This window comes from Bos grunniens, chromosome 23, assembly GCF_055505025.1.
Source record: "Bos grunniens cultivar Pamir isolate PY7600 chromosome 23, Bosgru_T2T1.0, whole genome shotgun sequence".
Taxonomy (NCBI): Eukaryota; Metazoa; Chordata; class Mammalia; order Artiodactyla; family Bovidae; genus Bos; species Bos grunniens.
The window spans coordinates 18,302,046-18,326,634 of record NC_141187.1 but is presented as its reverse complement, the minus strand read 5'-3'; the positions used below and the strand labels follow the sequence as shown (position 1 = coordinate 18,326,634).

At 54.8% G+C, this 24,589-nt stretch overlaps 1 protein-coding gene across 21 annotated transcripts; it reads right to left on the bottom strand.

The window, feature by feature from the left end:
• Positions 1-408: 408 nt before the first annotated feature.
• On the bottom strand, positions 409-24,504 carry TJAP1 (tight junction associated protein 1). 21 transcript variants are annotated; one of them, XM_086371798.1, is made up of 15 exons: positions 24,386-24,504; positions 23,802-23,897; positions 14,547-14,676; positions 13,526-13,596; positions 12,494-12,592; positions 11,755-11,827; positions 10,345-10,428; positions 7,552-7,649; positions 6,748-6,870; positions 5,197-5,225; positions 4,389-4,550; positions 4,117-4,183; positions 2,987-3,094; positions 2,810-2,893; positions 409-2,171 (listed from the first exon to the last, which is right to left on the bottom strand). In XM_086371798.1, exons 9-15 carry the CDS (start codon positions 6,844-6,846, stop codon positions 1,074-1,076), a joined length of 1,647 nt encoding a protein of 548 aa, XP_086227924.1. In that variant the 5' UTR covers positions 6,847-6,870; positions 7,552-7,649; positions 10,345-10,428; positions 11,755-11,827; positions 12,494-12,592; positions 13,526-13,596; positions 14,547-14,676; positions 23,802-23,897; positions 24,386-24,504; the 3' UTR covers positions 409-1,073. The 21 variants fall into 21 exon arrangements, with proteins under 21 accessions (XP_086227924.1, XP_086227934.1, XP_086227921.1 ...); XM_086371808.1 differs by lacking the exons at positions 11,755-11,827; positions 12,494-12,592 and adding an exon at positions 14,766-14,878; XM_086371795.1 differs by lacking the exon at positions 12,494-12,592 and having other exon boundaries at positions 6,748-6,873.
• Positions 24,505-24,589: the final 85 nt, after the last annotated feature.

Genomic DNA, 24,589 nt, shown 5'->3' with positions numbered 1-24,589 from the left:
AGTAGGGCAGGAATTGCAAATACCTCTAGACATCACTAGGTGGCAGTGCTACCCCATGGCCCAAGTTCTAGGCAGTATCCACTGGCCCCAAATGTCTCACTGGCTCAGGTCTCTGACTTCTAGGACTTGGGTTTTTGGGGTGACACCTTACACAGGCCCTGTAAGGACCATAAGTGAAGTAAAGCGCCCCCAAAACTTGGCTGAACCCTACCCCAAGGAGACTCAAGAGCCCTGCCAAGGTTAATTGAGGGACACTCTCTCCCTGCCTGATGCTCTGTGGCCAAGGAAGCCCCAGGCAGAGGGAGGCAGGGGGAGTCAGGAGCAAAGACTAGGACATGACTAGGACTGGGGATACCCAAGAATGGGGAGAAGACTGGAAAAGGAAGGTCAGTGATACAAATGAGGCCATTCCAGTAAAATAGTTTTATTTAATTTTAAAATAGTTACCGATGTGAAAATTTCCCAGTGCTGGGAGTAACAGTCTAGAGCCAAGGTTGGGAGCGGGGCTAGGCTTCACCGAGAGCCCAGTTTAAGGCCCCTGAATCCCACCCTCTACTCCCTTCCAGAGGGAGGAGGAACATCTGAGGAGCCCTGAGTCAGTCCTCTCCCGCACCCCCGAGGGCCTGCTGTGCTAGGCCCCTTGAAGGCAACAGCTCGTGCAGAGGATTGAAGGAGAGGGAAACAGGTCAAAAACTAGAACTTAGAGGTTAATAATCCCAATGACCCCCTACACTCTGGGGGGAAAAAAAAACTGGTGGCTATGAAAAGAGGATGGAGGATGAACACTGATGTAATAAACGCCCCAGCGACCCAGAACAGACCGATTTGGGCTGACTGGAAGGTCATGAGCCCCAGCTGCACGTTACCATTGGAAAATAAATATTCCAGGAGGGAAAAACCACGAGGCCAGCTGGTGCCAGTTACAGTCAATGCAGCTGAAAGGCCTGGTGTGGCCTGACCCTGTTCACGCAAGGAGCAGAGGCCAAAGGCCTGGGCTGGGCGGAGACCCTGAGCTGCAAGGGCAGGGGCGCCCTGCAGTCCCAGTGCAGCAGCGGCGGAAGGCGAGCCAGGCGCTAGTGGAGCAGGGTGCCCTGCTCCTGGGCCTGCGTCAGGCTGTCCTTGCGGTGCAGGTGGTGCACCCCCATCCTCTTGGGGCTGCGCTGGGGGCGGCTGGGGCTGGGCAGTGCCCACACCCTGCCCTCAGCGCGAGGTGCGCTGGGCCCCTCCTCAGTGCCAGCATCGCTGGGCAGCAGGCTCTGGCGCTCCTCCGCTGGGCTGACAGGCAGATTCAGCTCTTCCTCGTCCTCTTCCCTGGGAAAGCCAGGGTCAGCTTCGGGCAGCAGCAGAAGCCCGCTTTCACCAGGTGGGGATGATGGTGCCTGCACCTCATCTCCACCAGCGGGCCCAAGGGCGAAGTGGCGCTGCAGCTCAGGGAGTGCATCCCGGCCGAAGGCCGTGCGCTGGGCCACAGCGGCCGGGGGCGGAGTGCGGTCCACAAACGCCCGCTGCCAGCTGGCCAGCAGGTCCTCCTCAGAGCTGGCAGAGCTGGCCGGGGCACTGAGCGCCGGCGGGGCAGGCCGGGGCTGGTGCTGGGGGGAGGCCTGGGCTGAGGCAGGGCTGCTAGGCACCGGGCTGGGGCGGGCCCGCTCACTGCCCTCCTCCACCAGGCTCAGGGAGATGGCCTGGCGAGTGGCATATGTGCAGTTGGGCAGGGGGCTGTTGCGGGGGATCCGCACCTTATCCTCAGAAAACTCAATCACCCTGCGGCCAGGATACAGTGGATGTGGCGGAGATGGGGTTGGGTAGGGGCTCAGCTTCTCAAAGGCCGGCAGGGGCAGCTCCTCCTCTGGGGAGCCCCCGGCAGTGCCCAGGGAATGGCACTCCCCGTTGGGTTGGGGGCTGGGGCTGCTCGGGGCTGGGGGGCTAGCTGAGTCACCCGGGTCACCCCCACTCATATCCACATGCACGAAGACATCCTCAGCCAAGGGGTGCCCGGTGCTGCCTGACTGGGCCGAATTGAGCAGGAGAGACTCCGGCTTCTCCAGCACGCGGGCAATGACCGAGGTGGGCACCACAGCTCCAGGGGCCAGGCTGGGGGCAGGCCCGGGGCTGGCGGCCTCCTGACCACTGTGCAGGTGTTTCCGAACCATATCCTGTAGCTCACAGGGCAGCTGGGGTACAGGAACGAGAAAAGGAAAGAGACATGAAGGATCCCAGCCTAAGACAGCTTGCTTCAGGGCAAAAATAAAGGCTGCCATGTGCAAGGCTCCCTCCTCACAGTGTGCTGGGCACTTTGCTATCACCTGTTCTCACAGCACACCGAGGTATGTCCTCATTTTGCAGTGAAATGACTTGAAGCTTTTGATCAACACAGCCAGGATGTGACCCCAGAACTGGTGCTAAGGCCCACTCCTTCTGTCGACCCTGTCAGCCCTAGGCTGGAGCTCTGGGGTCTAGAGCTTCCCCTTGGAGCAAGGGGCTCTCTCAATTATCTTATGGCCCATACTTCTGGCATCCCCCTCCTTCCTGCATCAGATCTGGAAACTGAGACCCTCTCCCCATCTCTGTTCCAGAAATACCCATAGGGCCAGTCCTCACCCTGCCCCTAGTGATGGCCCTTGAGAGCATGCAGGACACCAACCAGAGGCTGAGCTGCCTGGCTTGAGGGGAAACAGGAAGGCGAGGGGAAGGCAAAGCAGAAAGGCGGGGAGCCAGAGGTGCAAGGACAGGACAGAGAGGCGTAGAAACTGGAGCTGGAAGGGTCCTAGAAAGGGTGGACGGGTACTGGCTAGGAGGACCCGCTACTCACATCGGCAAACTTGTGGTTACGGAAGTGGGACTTGTTGCACTTGAGCAGCTGCACGGCCAGGTTGCAGTCCAGCCGGTACCGCTCCTGCAGACACAGATGCAGCTCAGCGCCCAGCCCCGCCCGGGGAGTGGGGTGGGGACACAGTGGCACAGGCAGGGAGGCCCCAAGATGCCGTACATTGAGCTCCTCCAGCTTGTTGATGGTGTTCCTGGCATCCAGCAGCTTGTTGGTCAGCTCCACAATCTCCCAGTCCAGCGTCTTCCTGTCCATCTCAGCCTTCTTGATCTGAGGCACAAGACTCACAGTGAACCCAGCCCAGGCCCCAGCCAGCTCTTCCTCCCCTCCTCCCAGCCCAGAGACACAGGAAGCCACAGGTGCTAGGGCAGCCAAGGCACATGAAGTAGAGACAGATGATGGACAGACAGAAGGAGACTGGACACTTCTCCTGCAATGCAGGCGGGCTGTGGGGCAGGGGCTTTCTGAGCATGACCGACAGTTGCCCAGGCCCAGAGCAATCTAAGAGCTGCCCAGCCTTGGAGGGTGCACAAGGGGCTCTACACACCAGGGGAAGGAGCTTCTACCCTGAGAGACAAGAACTGCAAACCCAGGGGCTCAGGCCTATGCTGCATGTAGCTGTTTCCAGGATCAGGCCATTGGGTGAGAGGGAGGAGGCTGGGCACAGAACGGGGCTGGGTGGCAGCTGGGGGCGCCTGGGAGATTATCTAGTCAAGCAGGGAGGGAGCTACAGTCTTCTGATCTTCAGCTCAGGGACTGGATCCACAGGCCCCCTTCCTCCAAGCGGCGGGGCTGGCTGCCACTGCAGCTGAGAGGCCATGAGTGTTCAGTGGTGACATCAATCAGTACCTCTGCCCAAGCCAAGAGCAGGCTCCCCACCTGCCCCCAGGAGCGAGGCACTGACTGCTGACCAGGCCTCCCATGAGGACAGGAAAGGAATGGGCAGAGGGCAAGGGGCAGACCCCAGCCATCCCAGATCTCAGCTGAGGAGGAGGCAAGGGCAAGGGAGAAAACACACAAACTCAGACGCAACTGCAAAAATCCAGCTGTGGCTAAGAGAGGCCTGAGAGAAGAGTACAGCAGCAACGGTGGCAGCATGAGGGGAAGACGAGAGAAGAGAAACAGTGTGAGCGTTAAGACGACCCTGACTCGCACAGCACGTGGCAGGCCCCTCCCCACCACAGCCGCCCCCTCCCGAGCCCAGGGCAGGACGGGGGGCCCCCTGGCAAGTCCTAGCCCCGTGCTGTGCTGTGAGTGCAGCGCTAGCCAAGCTGCCCTCCTGGACAGATTACCAGCGTGTGCAGCTTGTCCTCCAGCTCCTGGTTGGTCCTCTGGGAAGCCGTGTAGCTGTTCTGCAGCCTGTAGAGAACACAAGGCAGACCTCCGGGTCAAGATGCCGCTCTTCAGACCCTGCTCAGTCCCTTCTTGATGTGGATCTTGGGCAGGTGCCCCTCCCAGAACTTCAGTTTTCGCATCAGAATTGGATCACCTCTGAGGCCACGCCTGGCTAACAACCCCCTGTGAACGGGGAGATGCATGCATGTCCCAGCCCCCGGTCCCACACCTGCGGAACTTGTCCTTAAACTTGTCCAGCTCCTCCCGGCTCTGGCCCAACTCCAACTCCAGGCAGTCCTGCCCGATCTCCAGCTCGCGCTCCAGAGCCTCAGTGCGCCTGGTGGCTGAGGCCAGGCGCCGGCGAAGCTCCTCGTTTTCCTGCTGCAAAAGCCTGGGAGGGTGAGGGTTCAAGGGCAGAGGGGCATCAGAGGTGCTAGGGCCACCCTGGAGTCCCAGGCTGGATTCAGAAGGAAGTAGGGGTGACAGGAGTCCAGGGAAGCGTATCCCACAGGCCTGTTGGCCCTGAGAACACGGCTGGGCCTGGAGGGTGGGGGAAGCAGAGGGGATGGAGGGGGACAGTCGGCCCCCCTCACTGGAGAAGACAGAACTGCAGGGGCCACAGTTGCCATTTGTCTCTAGTTACAACCCAAGCCAGCCGGCCCCCAGCTCCGGTTTCTCCACTGCACAGTCAAGCTGCTCCATTATTCAACTTGTGGAAACCCAGCCCAGGAGGGCCCTGCTCTGCAGAGGCCTCACGGGGCTGACGGAAAAGGCTGTAAGAGACAGCTGGCACGGGAGGCGGGAGCTGGGACTCGCCCGAGCAGCCCCTCAGAGGCACTCGCCTCCCCAATGCCAGGTTCTCATCAAACAGATGTTTTTCCAGGACTAATATCCAAACGTCAAGCTGCCTTCCAGAGTCCCTAAAATCCCCCAACTTGTACCTCTACCTAATCCAAGGAAAAGCCCAATGGTACCAACAGCCTGGGGCTGAGGGGACCGAGCTGAGGCAGGGAGGCTCTTGGGCAGCAGGTACTCACTTCATCCTCTCCGCGTCAGTCAGCGGCTCCTGTGCACAAAAAAACAGAAGCCTGAGGCTCGGCTCCGGACCACTTGCCTCCCGCTCACTCCCACCGCCTCCAAACAGCTCCAAACAGCCCCAGAGAGGGTCATGTCTGCAGCATACGTGTCTGGCACAAGTGGGCTGCAGGGCCCCCCAGAGATGGGGCCGTCTAGTAACTTCTGGACCAGCCGAGACTACCCTCGCCCATGCCACCAGACTCCAACCCTGCCGTTCCCCACACCAGCTCCAAGCCCTCTGAGTCCTAGAGGCCATGCCACCTCTCCCTGGGCTAAAGAGCCTCTCAGCTCTTCACTGGGCTCCTAGCGGGCCCTGTAGGCAAGGCTGAAGACTTTCCAGGGAAGTGACAAAGCCAGGTGGGATGGAGTAGAGTCCAGAGCTCTGATGAAGCCCTGCGGGCCCCCTGGGAGGCATGAGTGCAGGACAGCCTCTGGGGTAACCCAGACGGAGGGGAGTGAAGCGTCTCGTCCTGCTTTCTCCCTCCTGCAGCATCTTCCTCAAGCCCCCACATGGGTCACGAGCCCAAGGGCCAGAACTCAGCCAACCAAAAGGCAGAGCGAGCCTGCGCAACGGCAGGAGGGAAATGTCGAGTGGCATTTGATTGGCCTCACAGCTTCAGGACGCTCATCGCAGGCAGGACAATGAGGTGCATGGCCCAGACTATGGACCTGGGAGCCACTGACACCTGGACTGGTTTCATTAATCTTGTTGAACCCTAGAGACCACATCTACAAAACTGGGGGGAGTGCCCAGAGGGCGGCACCTCGCACAGTATCTGGCCTTTTAATGTTTCCTAAATTCAAAATGGGCAAGTCGTGGATGGCACTTCTGCCCTGGGCGCTTGGCACACGCTGGCCATCTCTCAAGTTCTCCAAATGTGCTCCATGAACTTCAACAGGGTAGAGACACAGTATCAAGGAGAATAAACTCTCCTCTTCCTGCAAGAGCTTAACGAGAGAGGAACACAGATCTGGAGAATGTTTGGCGGTTGCCTGAAGAAGGCCTCCTAAGTATCTAATGTGGTCCCTAGCAGGGAGCACATATTTGATAAATGTCAGCCAGACAAAACAAAGCTGGACGAAGGTCAGCCTTTCGGGGACAGTGGAGAACAGCTAGGCTGAGGGCAAGCAGCTGGAGCTCCCTAAAGGTGCCCAGAGGGGCCGCAGGTTGCACAGCTCTGCTCCGCCAGTGGAGGGCCAGAGTCCCCGGCTCCGGGCAGGTCAGACACCTTTGTCTGATGGGCGGCCTCCCACACCAAGAATAATACTGCACAGATCATTTAGGCTGCACTACAGACTCTGGGGCTCCTGGATGTGTGAACGTGTCACAGCCATCCCCCATTGGTCTGCATGGCCCCCACGAGCATGGTGGCAGCTGAGAGCCCAAGCGGGTACCAGCAACGCCACACTCGCACCCCAACTGGGGGAACCAGATGCCCCCTCAGGACAGCCAGGCCCCGCCTCAGAGGTCTGCAGCTGCCAGCTGGGGCAGGGGGACCACTCTTGCTGACCTCCTGCTCGGGCCGGGAGCCAGGACTTTCCAGCCGCAGCTCACGATGCTCGGGTGGTGCCTTACGATAGGGCTTCTTAGCAGGGGCTGCACTGGTCATTCTGGGAGATGAGAGCTGTTCAACCTGCTGAGGGAAATAAGGAGGGAGGAGGCTCAGAGACGTGGCAAGAGGCCTCTGAATTGAGGGAAAAAGGGGACAGGTAGGAGCCACCAGGCAGGCAGACAGGCCTGGGCCACTCCCAGGGTTATCTGAAGTGCTCAGCTCTGGTGTGCCACTGCCTGTGGGTCAATGGTGAACAGGAGAGGCGTCCAGGGCCAGTGGGATTACATGAGGGGAAAGGCAGGGCCCAGGGCCTGGGCGCAGGGCACACGGGTTGGGCCGGAGGAGTGACCCACCCCTGGCCCCTGCGGGCGTGGGAGGGCCGCCGCAGAGGGAAGAGCGACTCTCCAAAAACCAGTTTCCTCAATTCCAAACTGGGTTAAGTTTCACTTCAACAACCAATTTCATAGGGTTGTTGTAATGATTATGGAAAGCACTAACAACAGAAGCTGGCACTCAGATGCTCGACTAATGTTAGCTTTAAAGCAAACTGTGAGCAGAAAGTAAGGGCTTGAGATGTATGCCCAGCCTGGACCCCTCAGGGCGGGGTGTCACCAGGTTTGGGGGCCCTGAAAGTCAAGCCTCTCTGGCCTCCAGCGCTCTCTTCACCAGCCCCCACCAAAAGGGGCCACCTGCTGCCCCCTCACCTGCCAGCCTCCCCAGGAGGGGGCCCAGTGGGGGGCGCAGGCCTCACTGCGAACATACCGTCTGTCCGTCGGCAGCACTCTCTGTTCCGCTGTCCGGGAGTCAGCCTGTGGCTCTCTGCATCCCACGGCCCAGCCACTTCCTCTGGCCAACAGCTCCTGAAACCGGAGATGGGAAGAAAACAGAAACCAGGTGTCAAGGCCTGTCTGTCAGTGCCCCCAGGAGAGCTACGCAGGAGAGCCATGGAGGCGGGACCAGAGTGGAAGCACTGGGCTCTGCATGAACGGCATCCCGGGCCCAGGGAGACACAGGTGTGTCTGTGTGGCCATGCTCTTGGCTTACCACACGCCTGATTCCAGAAAAGGCCTGGTGCTGTCTTGTCCCTATCCTACCCTGTATCTCTCCTGTTCATCTCCAGGGCCTCTCAGAGTCTAGAAACAACAACTCAGAGATTTGGGGGACATGGGTTGCAGAAGAAAACACCAGGAAAAAGCCTAGGAGAGGCCCAAGAAGATGCTGGGGGAAAAAAAAAAAGCTCCTAGCAATGATTCCAGAGGAGCCCAAACAGACTGCAAGAGGAGGGGAAGGTCCAGGAGAGAGAACTGGAAAAGGCAGCATTTTAGAGCAATGACGGTTCTCAACCAGGGTGATTTGGGTCTTCCCCGGCCTCCTCCTTTCCCCACCCCTGGTATCTGGCAAATATCTGAAGGCATTTTTGCTTGTCACACCAGGGGTGGGTGGTACTGGCATCTAATGTGTAGAGGCCAGGCCTGCTGCTAACATCCTATGAAGCACAGTGCAGCCTCCCACGACAAGGCATTATCGGCACAGTGTTGATTTGCCCAGGCTGGGAAAGCCTGTGTAGGAAGCCCCAGTCTGGGGAGCTGAGACACCTGGCTTCCGGGCTCAGTGCTGCTTCTGACACACGATGTGGCCCTGGGTAAGTCCCTGCCTCACTGGATAAGCTTGTCTCTCATCTGCAGAGAGGTGGCTGGAATGAGTGGCCTGTGAGGTCCCCTCCAAGTCCTTGGGGTTCCGACCTCTCCCCGACCTGTAATGAGCTGGGCTGCAGCATGGGGGCAGCAGCTACCACAGGGACCAGTGGAGGCAGCAACCTCAGGTGGCCTTCCGGACATCAGCAGTCCTGCCTCCGCCATCCACCTAACCAGAGCTGGGGGCTGAGGGAAGCCTTGCGGGCTGAAGCGTGTGTTCCCGCTGTTGGGACATGCCCTGGCCACAACTCCTGTCACATTCCAACAGGGCCTGAGGCAGGAGGCATGGTGAGGGGGTGGGGAGGGCGGGAAGAGGAGTGGCCTCCCCTCTCTGTCTGGGCAGCCTGGCCTCTGGCGTGGGGTTCTGGGGTGTGGCAGCAGGCACGAGCCGCCAACCTCCAGCCCTTTGATGGCGAGGCAGAGCGTGTCCCCACAGGGCACACACAGCGGGCTGTGTCGGGCTGACTCCCTGTTCAGGAATCTGGGCAGGCCTGAAGGGACAGCACATTCCTGAGGTGTGGGGGAGCAAACAAGTCACCCCCACAGTTCCCTGGGGCTACCCCTTCAGTGGGGCCCTGGGTGGAAGCTCTTCTGGCCTGGGGAACAGGCCCAGAAAGTGCCAAGCCAGCACGGGTACCTGGATTCTGATACTCAGAGGGTCTAAGTTGGGGGGGGCGGTATATATGTTAGAAAAGGAAGAGTCAGACCACAGGAGTGAGAGATACTGGTAGCCAGGAGTGCCCATGAAGTCCAGAGCCGGCATCTGCCTTCCCCCACCTTCCCTATTCCTGCCAGCACCCACACTGCCCTCCAAGCCCTGGGACACTGGTGTGGGCGGTGGGCGGAGGACAATACCGTGCCCGGGTATCTAGTCATCCTACCCGTGAGGAGACGCAGCAGCCTCCCTCCATGCCCCGCTGCCCCAGCTCGAGCTGTCACATGTCCTACGAGCTCATCCTGCCCTGTCTCAACCTCACGGCCCCACAGCACATATTCCTGGGGCTTTCATGCACAGACAATCTGGCCTGCTGAGGGGACAGGTAGCATGGATGTGGCTAGCAGTGAGACGGGTCAAAGTGCAGACTAGGACTCTCAGATGAACGACAGTGGTTTTGGAGGTTCTTTTCCCCAGCCAGAGTCCGCTCTTTTCATACATATCAGAGTCACAGGGAGGGACATGGCTCCTGACTGGGGAGGCAGAAGGCCACACCCTGCTAGGGAGGACAGTCCACCAGGGAGCCTCAGCGATCCCAACACAAGTCCAGGAGGGAGACTCCATGCCACTCCCTGCCCCACATCCCTAAATTCCAGTGCATGCTGGGGCCCTGGTCCCAACTCCTGAGGTCTGCTAAGGGCCTCAGATCCAGCCTGGAGGGGACCACAGTTCCAGCACTGAACAGGCACACACAGGCCTGGCAGGACGCTGGCACTGCAGGGAAGGTCAGCCCCAGGGGTGAGCGCAACGCCAGGCCTACTGGAGAACACAGGGAGCAGCAGCCGGGCAACAGGGTCACAGGAGGAGAGGAGGGGCTGGCTACAAAGCAGCGGAGCGGCCCCTCCAGGAAGACCCAGCTCCTAGAGGCTGCCTCCCTGGCACACGGCCTTCACCCAAAGATCTCCAAGCTGCTTTGGAGTGTTTCAACCCGAGGTCGACTCCTAATCCCACAGCAAGAAAAAGAGTCCCCCAGGGAAGGCTGGATAAGTCCAAATGGGCCACAGGCCACGAGGAGCGGGCAGACAGCCCGGTCTCTTAGCCTCTGGATGCTGCGCTGGCTCCAGGGCACCTCCACGAGAAGGCTCTTCTAGAAAGTCTAGAAACTGACAAGGAAGAATCCCACTCCCACCCCTCACCACAAACTACCTGAGCTTCAAGGAACTGGAAGCAGAAGACTCAGGATGTGGGCTACCTCATCTCAGGCTGGGTTTGTGCGACAACAGCCGTGCTCTGGGAGAAAAGTGAAAGTGAAAGTGGCTCGGTGGTGTCCGACTCTTTGCGACCCCCATGGACTATACAGTCCACGGCATTCTCTAGACCAGAATACTGGAGTGGGTAGCCTATCCCTTCTCCGGGGGATATTCCCAACCCAGGAATCAAACCGGGGTCTCCTGCATTGCAGGTAGATTCTCTACCAGCTGAGTTATGAGGGAAGCCCTTCTGGGAGAAAGGCTGAGACCTGAGTCAATCCCCCCGGCTGACCTGGTCTGGGGCTCTCGGGGCTGCACCTGCAGGCACTGTCAAGGGAGACACCCCCGCAGCGTCACGGAGGCGAGGTGAAAGGAAAGCAGCTCTCCTCACCGCCCCCACCCCCCCTAACCCTGCCTCCTCCTCCCTCTCCTGCAGAGTATTCATTCTTCACTCACTCAGGAGCAGCTCAGAGGACTCCACCGTATCTGAGGGGTGGAGTGAGGGGGTGATAGCCTTGTAATTGCCATGTTGCAATCTGCCAGTCGGCGCAGGCCCCTGTTGCCGCCTGCCCTGTATTAAATACCTTCTCCCTGATTACAGCCCACGGGCATGATTAGCTGCCTCCAGAGAACAAAGTCTACTTTCATTAGAAATGGGACTCGGCACGCACAGTGAACCTGTGCTCTGAACCCACTGAACAGCTGAGCAAAGCGTGTATCAGAGGCAGATATAAGGAGCAATATATGCCAGGAGCTGGCGGCTCCTCTCTCGAACCAGGGGACAGCTCTCCGACTCGCTCCCCTGTGTGGACAATGAACGTGTGTGGATATGACCAGGGGTCCCCCCGAAGTCAGTCCTGATGCTGCTGGAGACGGAGCAGGAGGAGGAGGAGCCCTCTTCAGAATCTGATTCTCTCCAAACCACTATCCTTTCTCCTCCTCCCTGCAAACACCCGCAGAGGCAACAGTGAAAGGTTCGATTCCAAGAGCCAAGGACACCCCCTTACTTCCCTCTGCCGTCCCATCTGTGCGTCTGCCCAAGGCCCAGGGCAAAGCCAAAGGTGCAGGAGAGGAAGGGAGCTCCCAGCATCCAGCTTTCTCTCTGCTCAGGGCTCAGAGGTTACCCCCTCGACACTGGCCGAGCAGAGGCAGACAACTGAATCCAAAACAGGTGTGGCTCAAACTCTGCCCTCCCCTGCACCCCAGGTCTCTTCTAGCCCCCAAGTTCTGCACCACACCCCTGCCCCTACACAGTTCAGCTGCCTACCCAAAGAAACCGCCTGCCTCCACGACTTCCATCACCCACATTCTCTTTAAGAAATGATGACCCCAGCAGTTTATCTGGGCTCAGCATTTCTGTACTTACTGATGTCTCTGTCCCCAGCTGTCACTGAAATCAAGCAAGTGAAGGACGCTGAGGGGCCAATGAACCCAATCTTCTGAATCAGGGAAGGCATACACATCACAAAAATCATTAACTAATGCTCTTCTTTCATAATTCACCCAAAGAAAGTCAAATGGAAGGTAGCAATCATTGCTGCTTTTAAAATGAAAGGAAAACTGGCCCCTTTTCAGAATACCCCAGCTGTGTTGTATGCTGCCTTACCCCAGCAGGATATAAATTAATAATAAACCCAAATATGGGCCCTTCCTAAAGCCCCTGGTGAACCACTAAACAGGAGCATGTGGTCACAGGGACGAGCGCCTCCCCTGTGGGAATGGTCCTCAGCTGTGAAGTGGTCTCTGAACCCTGCAGGCCTGGAGGAAGCTGTGCCTCGCGGGGTTGGGGTGGGGGGCAAGACACACTCCACAGTGCAGGTCCAACTGCTTCTCAGGCCTCTGAAATCCGGGCTCTGGCTCCAACTAAGGACCAAGAAACACAAGCCTCCACCGTGCAAGGGCCAGCCCCCTAACCAGGGGGGCCAGCAGGGGGTCCGGAGACTGCCCATAAGGACCCCTCCCATGCCCACCCCTAATCAGGATGGCTCCTCTCCCCCTTGACTGTCAGTGAACAGCCGCACAGAGAGCTGATCCTACTGAGGCAGCCTGGGTTCAGTCCTCCCAGCCCTGGCCCCCAGTTTCCGGCACAGCTGTTCCCGAGATACCTGAGCAAAGCCCTGAGCGATCCTGGGCGCGTGGCAGGCAAGCAGCCAGCAGAACACGGGTGGGGCCTGGGCAGGCTCTCCTCTGGGCCGATGACAAGGCTGGAAGATGCCAGTCTGTGCCCAGACCAGCCCCATTGCCCCTCCCCCAGGCAGGCCTGCCACCCCTCTGGGAAAGCACAACGTCACCCTTTTGGGACATGCTGCCTGCGGCCCTAACCTGGCCCCCTGCCCACTCTAAGCGGAATAGACTACAGGTATTTAAAAAACCAGAATGGGTGGGAATATTCCTCCCCAGAGTCATCCTGAGGTCTCAGAACTAGTGCTGGTGGCCTGTGAGAGCTTACCTGGCTCCCACCAGAGCAAATACCTCAAGTCTATCCACCGGGCCTCTTGTTCAAGCCAACACTTGACAGGAGGAAAGCGGCTGAAGATTCCTGATGATGAGCCAAGCAAACCAACCCCCAACCAAACGGAGCGCTCAGAAGTCCCCAGATCAGAAGCAGCACTTGACCTTCGTCCCATGCTCGCCCCTTGGGAAGAAGCAACCTGCCACTCCTCGCCCCTTCTGCTCTCCTCGTCAGAGCCAAGCCACAGGCCCCTCTAGGGTGCTGCTGCTCAGTAGCTCAGTCATGTCCGACTCTTTGTGACCCCATGGACTGCAGCACGCCAGGCTTCCCTGTCTGTCACCATCTCCCAGAGTTTGCTCAAACTCATGTCCATTGAGTTGGTGACGCTATCCAACCATCTCATCCTCTGTCGTCCCCTTCTCCTCCCGCCCTCAACCTTTCCCTCCAGCTTGCTAACTCTCTATTCAGGGTCCACACCATCCGCGGAGCCCCTACACCGTCTCTTGTTTACACACTCCCACTCTGTGGGCACTGGCAGCTTCCTGCCCTCTGCCTCCTGGCTCAGGGGAAACAGAGGCGGCTTAGAGGGCCTCCAGGTCTCAGGTCCCCCTATCTAGCCCACCACACTCCGCCCCCCTCCCCGGGCACTGCCCCCAGAGGCGGCAGACAGGGTCTGTCTAGTTACCTGTGCAGACCACCAGGGCGCCCCGCGCAGTCAGCCTTCCTGCAACCTCTGGACGCCCCTTCTTTCCCAGCCTGGAGGGAGGAGGGAGCCTGTTGGGAACTTCTCCATGGCAAGCTGAGGCCAATGCCTCCCTCAGGCCCACTGTGGAGTCCAGAGCCAGGTCCTGCCCCCTCTGACTAAGGCGCCCTTCCCAGCTCTTTTTGGTTAAAGTCCACCTGAAGCTCCAGAGGTGGAAGGCGGTGGGGGAACCAACTCCTCCCACTCCACCTCCCAGAGCAATGGTCACCAACGGGAGCTACATCTCAGATGGGTATCCGGTTCTGGGCTCCAACTTTCAGACAGAGCTTCACTCCTCTGTCCAGGCCATTTCTCACAGGCAGGTCAAGGTTTTCCTCAACCTCCCAGTCCCCAAGAAGAACCTGCAGTTTCAAATCTTATCCTGGGATGGGAATAATGGGGATATCATCTTCTCCTTTTTCCTTCTGGCTATGTCCATGAGGGATCTTAGTTCCCTGACCAGGGATTGAACCTGGGTCCTCGGCAGTGACAGCACTGAGCCCTAACCACTGGACTGCCACAGGAATTTCCATCATCTTCCCCTCTTGATAAAGGGAGGAAACTATCCAGTCTAGCAGAAAATTCCCTTCCTACTCTCCTTCCATCTGTCTCTGAGGCATGAAACCAGCAGCACGGTAGCTGAGGGATGCTCTCAAACTCCATGGTGCTAAAAGCAGATTAAAGAGACATGCTGTTCTAAGGGAGAACTGAGAGGCACATACTGACTGAGGGGAGGAATGGGGGCAGAGCCCAGCAGCCGGCTGGCAGGTGGACAGGCACCTGTGCACAGCCCCACCTACGGCAAGGAGACCGGGCAAACGGAGGGAACCCAGTGGTAAGGACAAGCGCGCAGAGGAGATGGCTCGGTGTAAGCAGAGGGGAGGAGGCCAGGGGCAGGAAGGGAGACGAGAGGCGTGGCTGGAGGCACCTTCAGGGTGGGTTAGCTGGCCCGGGTCAGACTCACAGGGTTAGTGTCTTCTCCCCAACCAGCCAGCTCTCCTGGTTAGCACGGTTAGCACCAGACTCGTGGCAGACGCCCTCCAGGCACTCCATACAAACAGACAGCTTGGTCTGTGAGCAGCCCAACTCCGGAGCTGCAAAGAGAGCAGAAGGAATGCCAGGCTGCAGGATGCCCGAGGGTACACACTGCCCTCTCCCGACAGGGACGCTCCTCCGGACTTACCGCCAGACCCTGCAGGGCCTCTCCCCTCTGGAAGGCAGGCCACATGCAAGCACAACACCCACCCTGCCAAGCAGTGAGCCTGGCTGGTGACCCCAGGGAGCAAGGCTCTCCAGCTGTCAACAGAAAGAGAGCATTGCCGTGGTGGAAGGGGGCACTGCTACCAGGGGGCAGCTCTCCTGTCTCACCTATTCCCGGAACACTGCTGCCAGGCTGGACCACAGCCCTGAGAGCTGCTTCTAAGAACAAAGCCACCCACAGCTGCAGCTGCCACCTCGCCCAAGCCCGTGCCAGCAGAGTCCACCACACCCCCTCCCACGGGCTCTGAGGAAAGGCGCTGGGAGAGAACTGGCCCAGGGACCGGAGGTTGCAACAAGAGCTGCGTGGAAAGCACAGCACAATGGGGCAGTGTGTGCCCGGCCCGGAGCCATGCCAGCCCAGGGAACGGGTGACACACTGCCACCTTTCAGCTGCAGAAAGGGCCAGGGGTGGTGTTTCCCAGGGAGCTGGCCCCAAAGGGACCCATGGGGCAAGGGTAAGGGCAAGGCCACAGTCAGACTCCCCAGACCCTGAGAGGGCCTCCCCACCCCCTCAGAATGGCAAAGCCCAGAAAGGCTAAGGTTCTCACACAGCTAGCCCAGGGAACACTCTTCCCTGAAGCCTCCAGAATCACCCAGGGAAAGTGACACACCCTGGCTTAGAGATCTCCAGGCAAATGTGCCACAGCAGCGGAGTCCCAGAGACCCCCTGCCCTGGCCAAGATGCGACCCCTGGGGAGGCAGGACAGGAAAGTTACAGCACAGACATCAGCAAATACTGGCTGTGATTGATGGAGAAGGGCTGGCAGGGAAAAAGCAGGAGAACGACCCCCACGCAGTCTGATGATGAGATGACTCGGGGTAGGAAGGGGAAAACAGAGACCACCCAGGCCCCACACATAGGCCTGGCTTCTCCCAAGCCCAGGCCAACGCTGAACACAAGCAAGAGAAGCCTCCAACAGGCTTCCCAACTGCCCCCTTGCTGGGCTCCCGGCCTTGCTCTGATAGCCCTGGAGGTCAAAAGGCCGAAGCCTGACCAGGAAGAGTAAGCTAGCCATCTAGCAGAGAAGATGCCAACTCTTCCTGCGGGCTCTGATCTCTTCCCTGGACTAGCAAGGAAGCGTGGCCATGGGCGACTACTTTCTGAATCCTCGACACAGACATGCTAATAAATAAACAAACACGCACCAGCTGGGTCTGGTTTGTTTTCCAAATGGGGAGCAGCAAGTGACCTGGTTAATCCAAGGTTTCAGACAGCAGGGGTTGAGAAATCAGGTAAGTCTCCGCCCTTCCCAGCCAGAGATGAAAGAAGAGTGAGAGAGAGAGACACATGCGAGCCAGGGGTGCTGGTGCCCACATCACGCCCACACCCATCCTGATTCCCACTCCAGGGCTCTCCTACCAGAAAACTTCATCCCAGCATAAAAGACAATCCCTCAGAGATAAGCAGGGTGTCTGCTGTGGCAAGAACCTCTGGGAAAGCTGCTCCAACCCTCCCAAGGAGCCAGCCAGCCCCCCAGGAACACACCAAGCTGGACTGGAGGCTGAAGGCTCCAGCAGGGACTAATTCCCCCCTCCCTGCCCCACCCAGGGTTAATTGTTAGGAGGGCAGAACAAGCTGAAGAACAATATGTATTACTATTAAGTTGTGTTTATTTTACAGGCAATACATGATAGGGAATGTCTGGAAGTATTAATACATTAGAATGATCAGAAGGATACAGGATAAATGGTTAACAGTATTCCCTGTCTTTGGGAAAGGGCTTAGACAGGAGCAGTAGGGGAAGAAAGGGAAGGTCTTTTTGCTTTAAATTTTGTAGATTTTTCTGTACGGTTGGTATTTTCAACGAGGTAACACACCATGTTTATGATGACAATGCACTGTTCCTTGACAAACGGACAAAATCACTCCATCTGCCCTGTGCTGTACCCTCCCAGAAGTGCTTTCCCTTCAGCTGTATTTCCTTCAATCCTTGTAGCTTAGTGAGGCCCACAGAACAGGTGGCGTTCTCCCATTCTGAAGTGACACAGAGGACAAGAGATCTGCCCAAGGCCACAGACACAGGGGACAGAACCCTCCATTTCCAATTCCAGTTCAAAGCCTGGAAAGCTGTCTTCTCCCGGGAGCCAAGGAAAACGATGACAATTCTGCCCGGATGTAAAGACCCTCAAAGACATCTGAGACCGAATTCCCCATCTGGCTCACCTGGAAAGGGGCAAAGAGGCCACTGCTCAGCACCCAAGGGGATAAGTGCAGAGTTCTATCCCGCTGGTTAGCTTAATGGAAGCCCAGGGCTTTCGGGTCTAGGCTGACTCTCCGCAAGGCAGTCCCCCCATCTGGGAGTTCTCTGCCAGTTTATTATGAGAACATAAAAGTGCTTCACAAATAGGGGGCCGTGTCCTTGATAGATCCCAAACGTCACCAAGTAGACAGTTGGCACTTACAAGATAGACCGAACAAAGAAAGTCTCACTCTTCTACTCACGGACCCTCACCAGACGCAGTCCCTCTGAGACCTAAAAGCACACAACACAATCCAGTCCAGCTGGCTCATCTGATCTCCTCTCAAACCTGCTTAACGTACAACACAGCTTATCACTCCTGCCAAGATGCCATCATGAAGACGGGCCACATTGCAGTGCGCACCCCACACCAAGGGATGAGGGGCAGAGCCCAGGGAAAACTCCTTCAGTCCACCTCTAACTACTGGTTTCATCCCTGTGGTTCTTCTAGGCGTGAACAAGGCTGTACCAAGATGTCTTGGCTGTGAGCGGGGAGCACACCAAGGGAGGACCAGCGATACCACAGAAAAGCCAGCAGGTGACTGCAGGCACTAAAAGGAGCTCGATGAATAACAAAGAGGGTGCCGGCAGCCAAAGCCTTTTTAAGATGCTAATTAAGCAAGAAAATACACCTGTGTGTACTCCAGTGCCTCTCTCAACTCCTTCTGGCTGGCTTAGGAATGTGCGGTTAGAATATAAGGCTGAAGAGGGAGACAGCTGAAGCCAAGCACCTAGATCATTCAACCACATTAACTCAACTCTGGAAAATAATTAGTAATGTGACTGTTAATACATTCACCTTTTGTTTATGCAGGACCTTCCTTCCTGAGAGTTCGAAGAGTTTCACCAGATAGACTTTATCTGCTTTAGTCTAAGAAAGGACTAGACTGGGAATAGGACTGCTCAGCACCTCCTATGTTGGGCTAACTAAACGCTCAGCCTTCAATAAATGACCTTGCCCCTAAGAAAGACCCCTGGGTGGGGAGAGACAGGTTAACAGCCCCCCTGCATCACAGTGTGGTGAGTGCTCTGAGAGCAAACAGGAGAGGCATCTGGCTGGGGCAGGGAGTTAAACACCAGACAGAAAGGTTGCCCTCCCAAGAATCCAGACGAATCTTCCTGTGATTGCAAACTCCCACTGGAGTGCGGCCCGGCATTATACAATTAAGAGGTCTAGACTTCTGGAAACAAACTTCTCTGGCGCTTGTTCAGAACTGGTGCTGAAGAATTATTCCCATCAGCTATACTGAAAACAAAAAGTCAAAGAATGGACAGCGACCCTCAGCCTTCCACCCCATTTCTGGGGAGCACCTGAGTTCATAAGCCTGTTCTGTGACCCCCCCCCCCCAAAAAAAAAAAAAAAACTGGGACAAGAAGTCTGGCTTTCTCAAAGCATAGACCACCAGCTTCACCCAACATTTTTTCAGTCCACAAAATACCAGGGAACACGGAACCTCAAACACCCCATCCAATACATGCACATGTACGGCCGAGTCCCTTTGCTGTCCACATGAAACTATCCTAACATTTTAACTGGCCATACTTCAATACAAAATAAAAGTTTAATAGAAGAACAACAGCAGCAAAAACCCACCCCATTTAGTCATCTCCGGCCTTAACTACATAACAAATCCGCCACCTACTCACTCCTACCTGTATCTACCAAAGTCATTGTTAATTTCACATGCTTGTCACAATCCATCAAAGGAGTCATTTCAACGTAAAAGATGGGAAGAAGCCTCAACAAACTTCCTTTGCACACTGACACTGTTCCCCAATCTCACCTTTTTTTGTTGCTCAGTGAAAGAGATAGACAGGTAAACAGGTAGACAAGTGTCAGGACAGAGGTTCAAAGTGCTGTAGGGACCGAGAGGAAGAAAGGAAAACAGAGAAGTCTTCTCAACCAGGGTGGAAGAGAAGCTGGGTCTCAAGAGGTCAGCAGAGTTTGAGAGACAAAGGTGAGCACGATGCAGAGACTGAAATGCACAAGTGAGAAGAAAAAAGTAAACAAATGTTCAGAAAAGGTTCCGGAGCAGTAGGAAACTCAGGAGCAAGGAAACACAGGACAGATGAAACAGAGCGGCAGTAACTCAGGCTAGAGAGTTGAGTTTGAGCCTTCTGGTACACAAGGCTGAAGACTGTGGACTCTATCCCAAACAAGAGAGAAACCACGGCCTAAAGGGAAGAGGCAGTATGTGTTTTATAGGAAAGTAAATTTTTACAGCAGCATGGAAGATAGAGTAGGGAGAGACTGCCCGTCACATTTCTTTCATTGTATATGCACCACAGCATTATAAAGCATCTCTTACGCACCCTGCTGCTGCTAAGTCACTTCAGTCGTGTCCGACTCTGTGTGACCCCATAGACGGCAGCCCACCAGGCTCCCTCTTCTCTGGGATTCTCCAGGCAAGAACACTGGAGTGGGTTGCCATTTCCTTCTCCAATGCATGAAAGTGAAAAGTGAAAGTGAAGTCGCTCAGTCATGTCCGACCCTCAGCGGCCCCATGGACTGCAGCCTTCCAGGTTCCTCCATCCATGGGATTTTTACCCTGCACTATCCCAAATGCCAGAATACAACAGTGAGTAAGACAGTGTCTGTTCTCAGGGCACTTACAGTCTTGTGAGAGTCAGACAAATAAACAGGCAATTACAATACAGCCCAAGTGTTAAAACAGAAGTAAGCACAGGACAGTAAAGAGCAGTGGGATCCCAAAGGAAGTGACATTTAAAATGAGACCACAGGAGCAATAAAGAAGGAAAAGGGAGTCTGGAATGCAGCACAACCAACGTGTACAAAGACCCAGAAGCTAGAGAACAAGGTAAGTTTAAAGAGCTGTTAAGGGATTTCCCTGGTGGTACAGTGGATAAGAATCTGCCTGCCAATGCAGAGGACATGGGTTCAATCCCTGATCTGAGAAGATTCCACATGCCACAGTGCAACTAAGCCCGTGTCCCACAACAACAGAAGCCACCGCAATGAGAAGCCCATGCACCAAAACGAAAAGTAGCCCCCGCTCCCCGCAACTAGAGAAAGCCCTTGCAAAGCAACAAAGACCCAGTGCAACCAAAACTAATAATAAATTTTAAAAATAATTTTTTTTTTTTAAAGAGCTGTTAAGAGGCTGAATCCTACTGGAGAAATGAAGACCCAGTTTACTCATAGGACTTGGCACTCAAAATATGATAGCGAAAAGGAGGTGAAGGAATTTGATTCAAAGATAACAAATGAATACTGGGTGTTATGAGAACAAACTGATTTAGACAACAACAAAAAGAGAATGGTAACAGGGGAGAACTGGCTTAAAATCCATCAGCCTTCACCCTGAAGTTCAATCATTTGCTAAAATGTGACCCGAATCTAGGAAGTCAGAGAACTACCAAAACACAAACATGTACTGTACAGAGATAACACGTTTCAGCATGCTGACTGCAGCGCAAATCAAGATAAAGCACACCATCCTGAGGCCTGTGGCTCCTCTGTTGATGGAGGAGGGGAGCAGAGACTGACAGATGCTCTTAAAAGCACATGTGCTATGCTACAACAGACAGAAAGTTTCATCATGGGGCAAGTCCTAGGTCCGGAGCCCCCGACACCATGAGCCCAGGCGTGTGCCTGCCCTGATGGCAGAGTGAAGAGTCATTTACTAAAGAAAAAGATGGGCCCTGAGGGCATGTGTTAAATAGACAGGGCATGACTCAGAAGGAGGGAAAGGGTGAGTCTTAAATACTGGGCAAAGGAAAGCCAGTCATCAGTCAGTCCTTACACACACTCTGCCTCCTGCCTGGCTTAAAGGAAAGAGACCTGGGCGTGGCACCAGGGCCTTCCTCTACAACACAAGCTTCAGCAGAAGCACATTTATTTCCCAACTTCCTCTCACGTTAATAACATAGTTTTCCCCTTTTGTAGTTTGCTATTTTTTAAAGAAAGATGCAAGCAGACTGTCTATGAGTTTAACACTATGGTTCCTTCAACGGTTCGTGTCAGTAACACAAACACCGACACAGTCAATGCATGCTAAGAATGGATCTCGATGTCATTCTGTCTGCTCACCCCAGCCAGCTCAAAGTTTTCCAAAGAGCAGTCACCAAGTTGAATCATGATGACAGAGTTTAGATTGGGCGAACATGGCACAGGGCACTCCCACACCAGTCCGTGTGTGTGTGCTAAGTCACTTGAGTCGTGTCTGACTTTTTTCAACCCTATGGACTGCAGCCCACCAGGCTTCTCTGCCCATGGGATTCTCCAGACAAGAATACTGGAGTGGGTTGCCATGCCCTCCTCCAGGGTTCTTCCTGACCCAGGGATCAAACCCAGGTCTCTTCCGTCACAGGCAGATTTTTTACCATTGAGCCACCAGGGAAATCCCACCAGTGCCTGCAAGGGTTATTAACTCTGAGAGGAAGAGGAGAGCTGAGATAAGAGCTCAACTCCTAAAACATTTTTTAAACAATCAGAAAAATGTTTACTACAATATGGGTTCACATATAACCATCATGACAAGCAAACAAGAGACAGAAATTGCCAGAAGGCATATTTAAAAGTTAACTTCATACCAAATGCAAAAAAAAAAAAAAAAGCTCAACTGCTTAAGCCTCATTGCCTAGCTTCAAATCCCAGCTCTGCCACTTACTATCTGGGTGATGCTGAGCAAATCACTTAACAATGCTGCACCTCTATTTACTCTTCTGTAAGATGGGGATACTAACAGTATTAAACTACTAATCCACTTACAAAAGTGCCAAGCATACAGAACGTGCTCAGTAAGCACTATTATTATCTTCATCACTCGATGGTAAATTGATCATTCTACAGCCTCACAGTTTCAAATGTGTTCTGCCAAGGAAATGACTGGTATTTTAATATCACTTTAAATAGCTTAATGAGGATATTCTCACTATACGTAAAATCTATACTATCCTCTTCTCACATCAGGAGAGCAGCTCAAACCAGTACAGGTCTGCCACAGAGAGACATCAAGTTCAATCATGAAGCAGAAATTAGGGCTGAGATCTGGCCAGCATAATAACAACAAATATATATACTGAATGTCAGGCACTGTTCTAAATACACTAATGTACTAACTTATTTGACCTTCGCACAACTCTATTAGATAGGTACTCCAACCATCTCCATTTGATTGATGAGAAAGCTGAGGCAGAGAGCTGTGCAATATCTAAAGGTCACAGAGTCACAAATGGCAAAGTCTAGATTTGGACAGGCAATCTAGCTCCAGAGTCAGTGCTCTTAATCTCTGTGCTGGCTCACCACACTGTCCTTGCTGGTTACAATCTTCTAGAGGCATCCACAAATTGTTCTCAGAAAGAGAAGTTTTTCAACCTTCTAGAAATGAAGTCACAGCTCAATAACAACACCAGTTCTTCAGATACCTGAAGGTACTGAAGTTAGTCTAGTGACAGTGACTTAGGCTGGTCTGCCTGGAGTGAGACTTTTGGGGGCATGGATGGGTTGAGAGTAGGGAGCAGAAGATGGTTAGTAAGGAGTCCTAGATCAAATCAGACTTGCTGATCCAAGCATGGAACCTTCTTACTGGAGCAGGTTCCAGTAAGAAGCATGCTCCTAATTCTGGCTTAGGCATAACCAAAGGGCATCAAAGAAGTGGGAACCATACTCACTGCGCTCTGTGCCTCCAAACCTGTTCTCTTTCCTCAAACCCAAATCCACTATCTCTCAAGCCATGGTTAGTTTTGCTAATAAAACTGATTTTGTTTTTTTGCCACACCACATAGCCTGTGGGTCCTAAGTTCCCCAACCAGGGATCAAACCCATGACCCCTGCATTGGAAGCATGGAATTTTAACCACTGCATCACCAGGGAAGTCCCCAAAACTTAAAATATATATATATATATATATATATATATATATATATATATATATATATATATATATTTTAATGTCGTTTGATAGGAAGATATAAAGAAAGAAGAAAAAAACTACCAGAAGAGAAAAAGGCAAGTTCTACAAGCCTTTCCTTGCATCACACTGCTCCAGGTTGTAAAGCAACTCTCAAATATCAGGGGTCTCAGGAACAGAATGATGTGAAAAACATGTGCAGAGCTTTGTACCAGTCAGCCTGACCTCTTACTATAAACTGATCTGGGTTTCTCCTCCCTAATCCCAACCTACCTGCCTCACTCCTCTGACCCAACCTAGGCACCAAATCCACATCCCCAAATAACACGGGCCCAAATAAATGAGCCCTTCTTACCAAAAGAAAAGATCAAAAGAGGCAGACATGTGGCAAGAATGAATTCAGGAATCGGTGACAGCAGGTGCCTAAATGGTTAATGGACACCAACCAGAAGTTTGTTTTCTTATGGCTGCCCACCATCTGTCACCCACAAATCTCCACTTTGGGCAGGAGACCAAACTGAAGATGTGATGGGGAGATCAAAGAAAATACAGTGACCGTGAAGGAAACTGCTTGTGACAGGGATGTGTTAAAATATTTTCAGTCTGATCTCTAGGCTCTTGCCCACGTTCGCCTGCACAGGTGAAGGCATACAAGGCTCAGTACTACACCCAACTCTCAACAAATCAGCGTGAGATCTAAGCAGAAGACTAACTTAGGGACCACAGGCAAAAGGCAGCCTCTAGAGAAGAGCGCCCTTCTCAAAATAAATGATTTTCAGCATCACTCGGAGCCCATGCATCCTGCTTCCAGGGAGCATGCCAGCCTGTCAACGGAGGCCACCTTACCCGCTCTGGGGTTGAGCTGGGGCAAGTCGCTACCTCTTCTTCTTTCCAAGCAGGCACTGTGATTTCTTCCAATCCCTGGGGCCCCTGAGTCTTCAGCTGAAATTGGGGCAGATGCTGCTATAAGAACTGTGGAAAGGCTGATCTAAGTCTAGAAGAGGGCCATTTGTTTGGCTTTAGTTCCCTCTTTGCTTCAGGTCTCTCTTCCTCCGTTCCCTACTATTCTCCTCCATGGAAAAGACCCCTTTTCCTCTCCCACCAGCCTGCGCTAGGGCCTCCACTCCACGCTCCGGGCTTTTTACTCTTGGCTAAGAAGTTCGGCTCCAACTCGTGACGCTGCTTCTCCCTCCCTGCACACCTACTTCAGGCTCCCCGCCTGGAATCCCCTCCCCCAAGGCTACCACTGGAATCTAGGCCCCCTCCCCTCCATCCCTATCTCATTTTTTTCTCTGCCTCCAACCTTCCACCACTCCACTTCCTCTTCTCAACCCCAGAGCTACTCCCTCCGCCCCAACTCCCCGTTGGCATCCTCACGACCCCCTACAAGTATAGACTCCCAGCCCGACTAATCCAATCCCACAACAAACTTTCTGCCGCTGCCCACTGCCTTCAGACCGCCATCTTGCCGCGGGGCAGGCCGGGTAGTGGCCACGGCCGCGGGAATCCCCACGCACCAGGCGCCGCGCGTCATCGGGGGCGTGGCCATGGGGGTGTGGCCTCCGACTGGGGCACTGGGGCGCGGGACCCGGAGGAAAGCCGCGGATCCTGTAAAAGCAGGATTTTGTGGGCTG

Bases quoted from the DNA above. Each gene is read 5' to 3' on its own strand.
- TJAP1 (XM_086371808.1), bottom strand. From the start codon at position 6,846: ATGACCAGTGCAGCCCCTGCTAAGAAGCCCTATCGTAAGGCACCACCC. The intron at 3,095-4,116 runs GTAATCTGTCCA...CTTGTGCCTCAG, and splicing joins AGGACAAGCTGCACACGCTG to ATCAAGAAGGCTGAGATGGA. The intron at 2,894-2,986 runs GTACGGCATCTT...CTGTGTCTGCAG, and splicing joins ACAAGCTGGAGGAGCTCAAT to GAGCGGTACCGGCTGGACTG.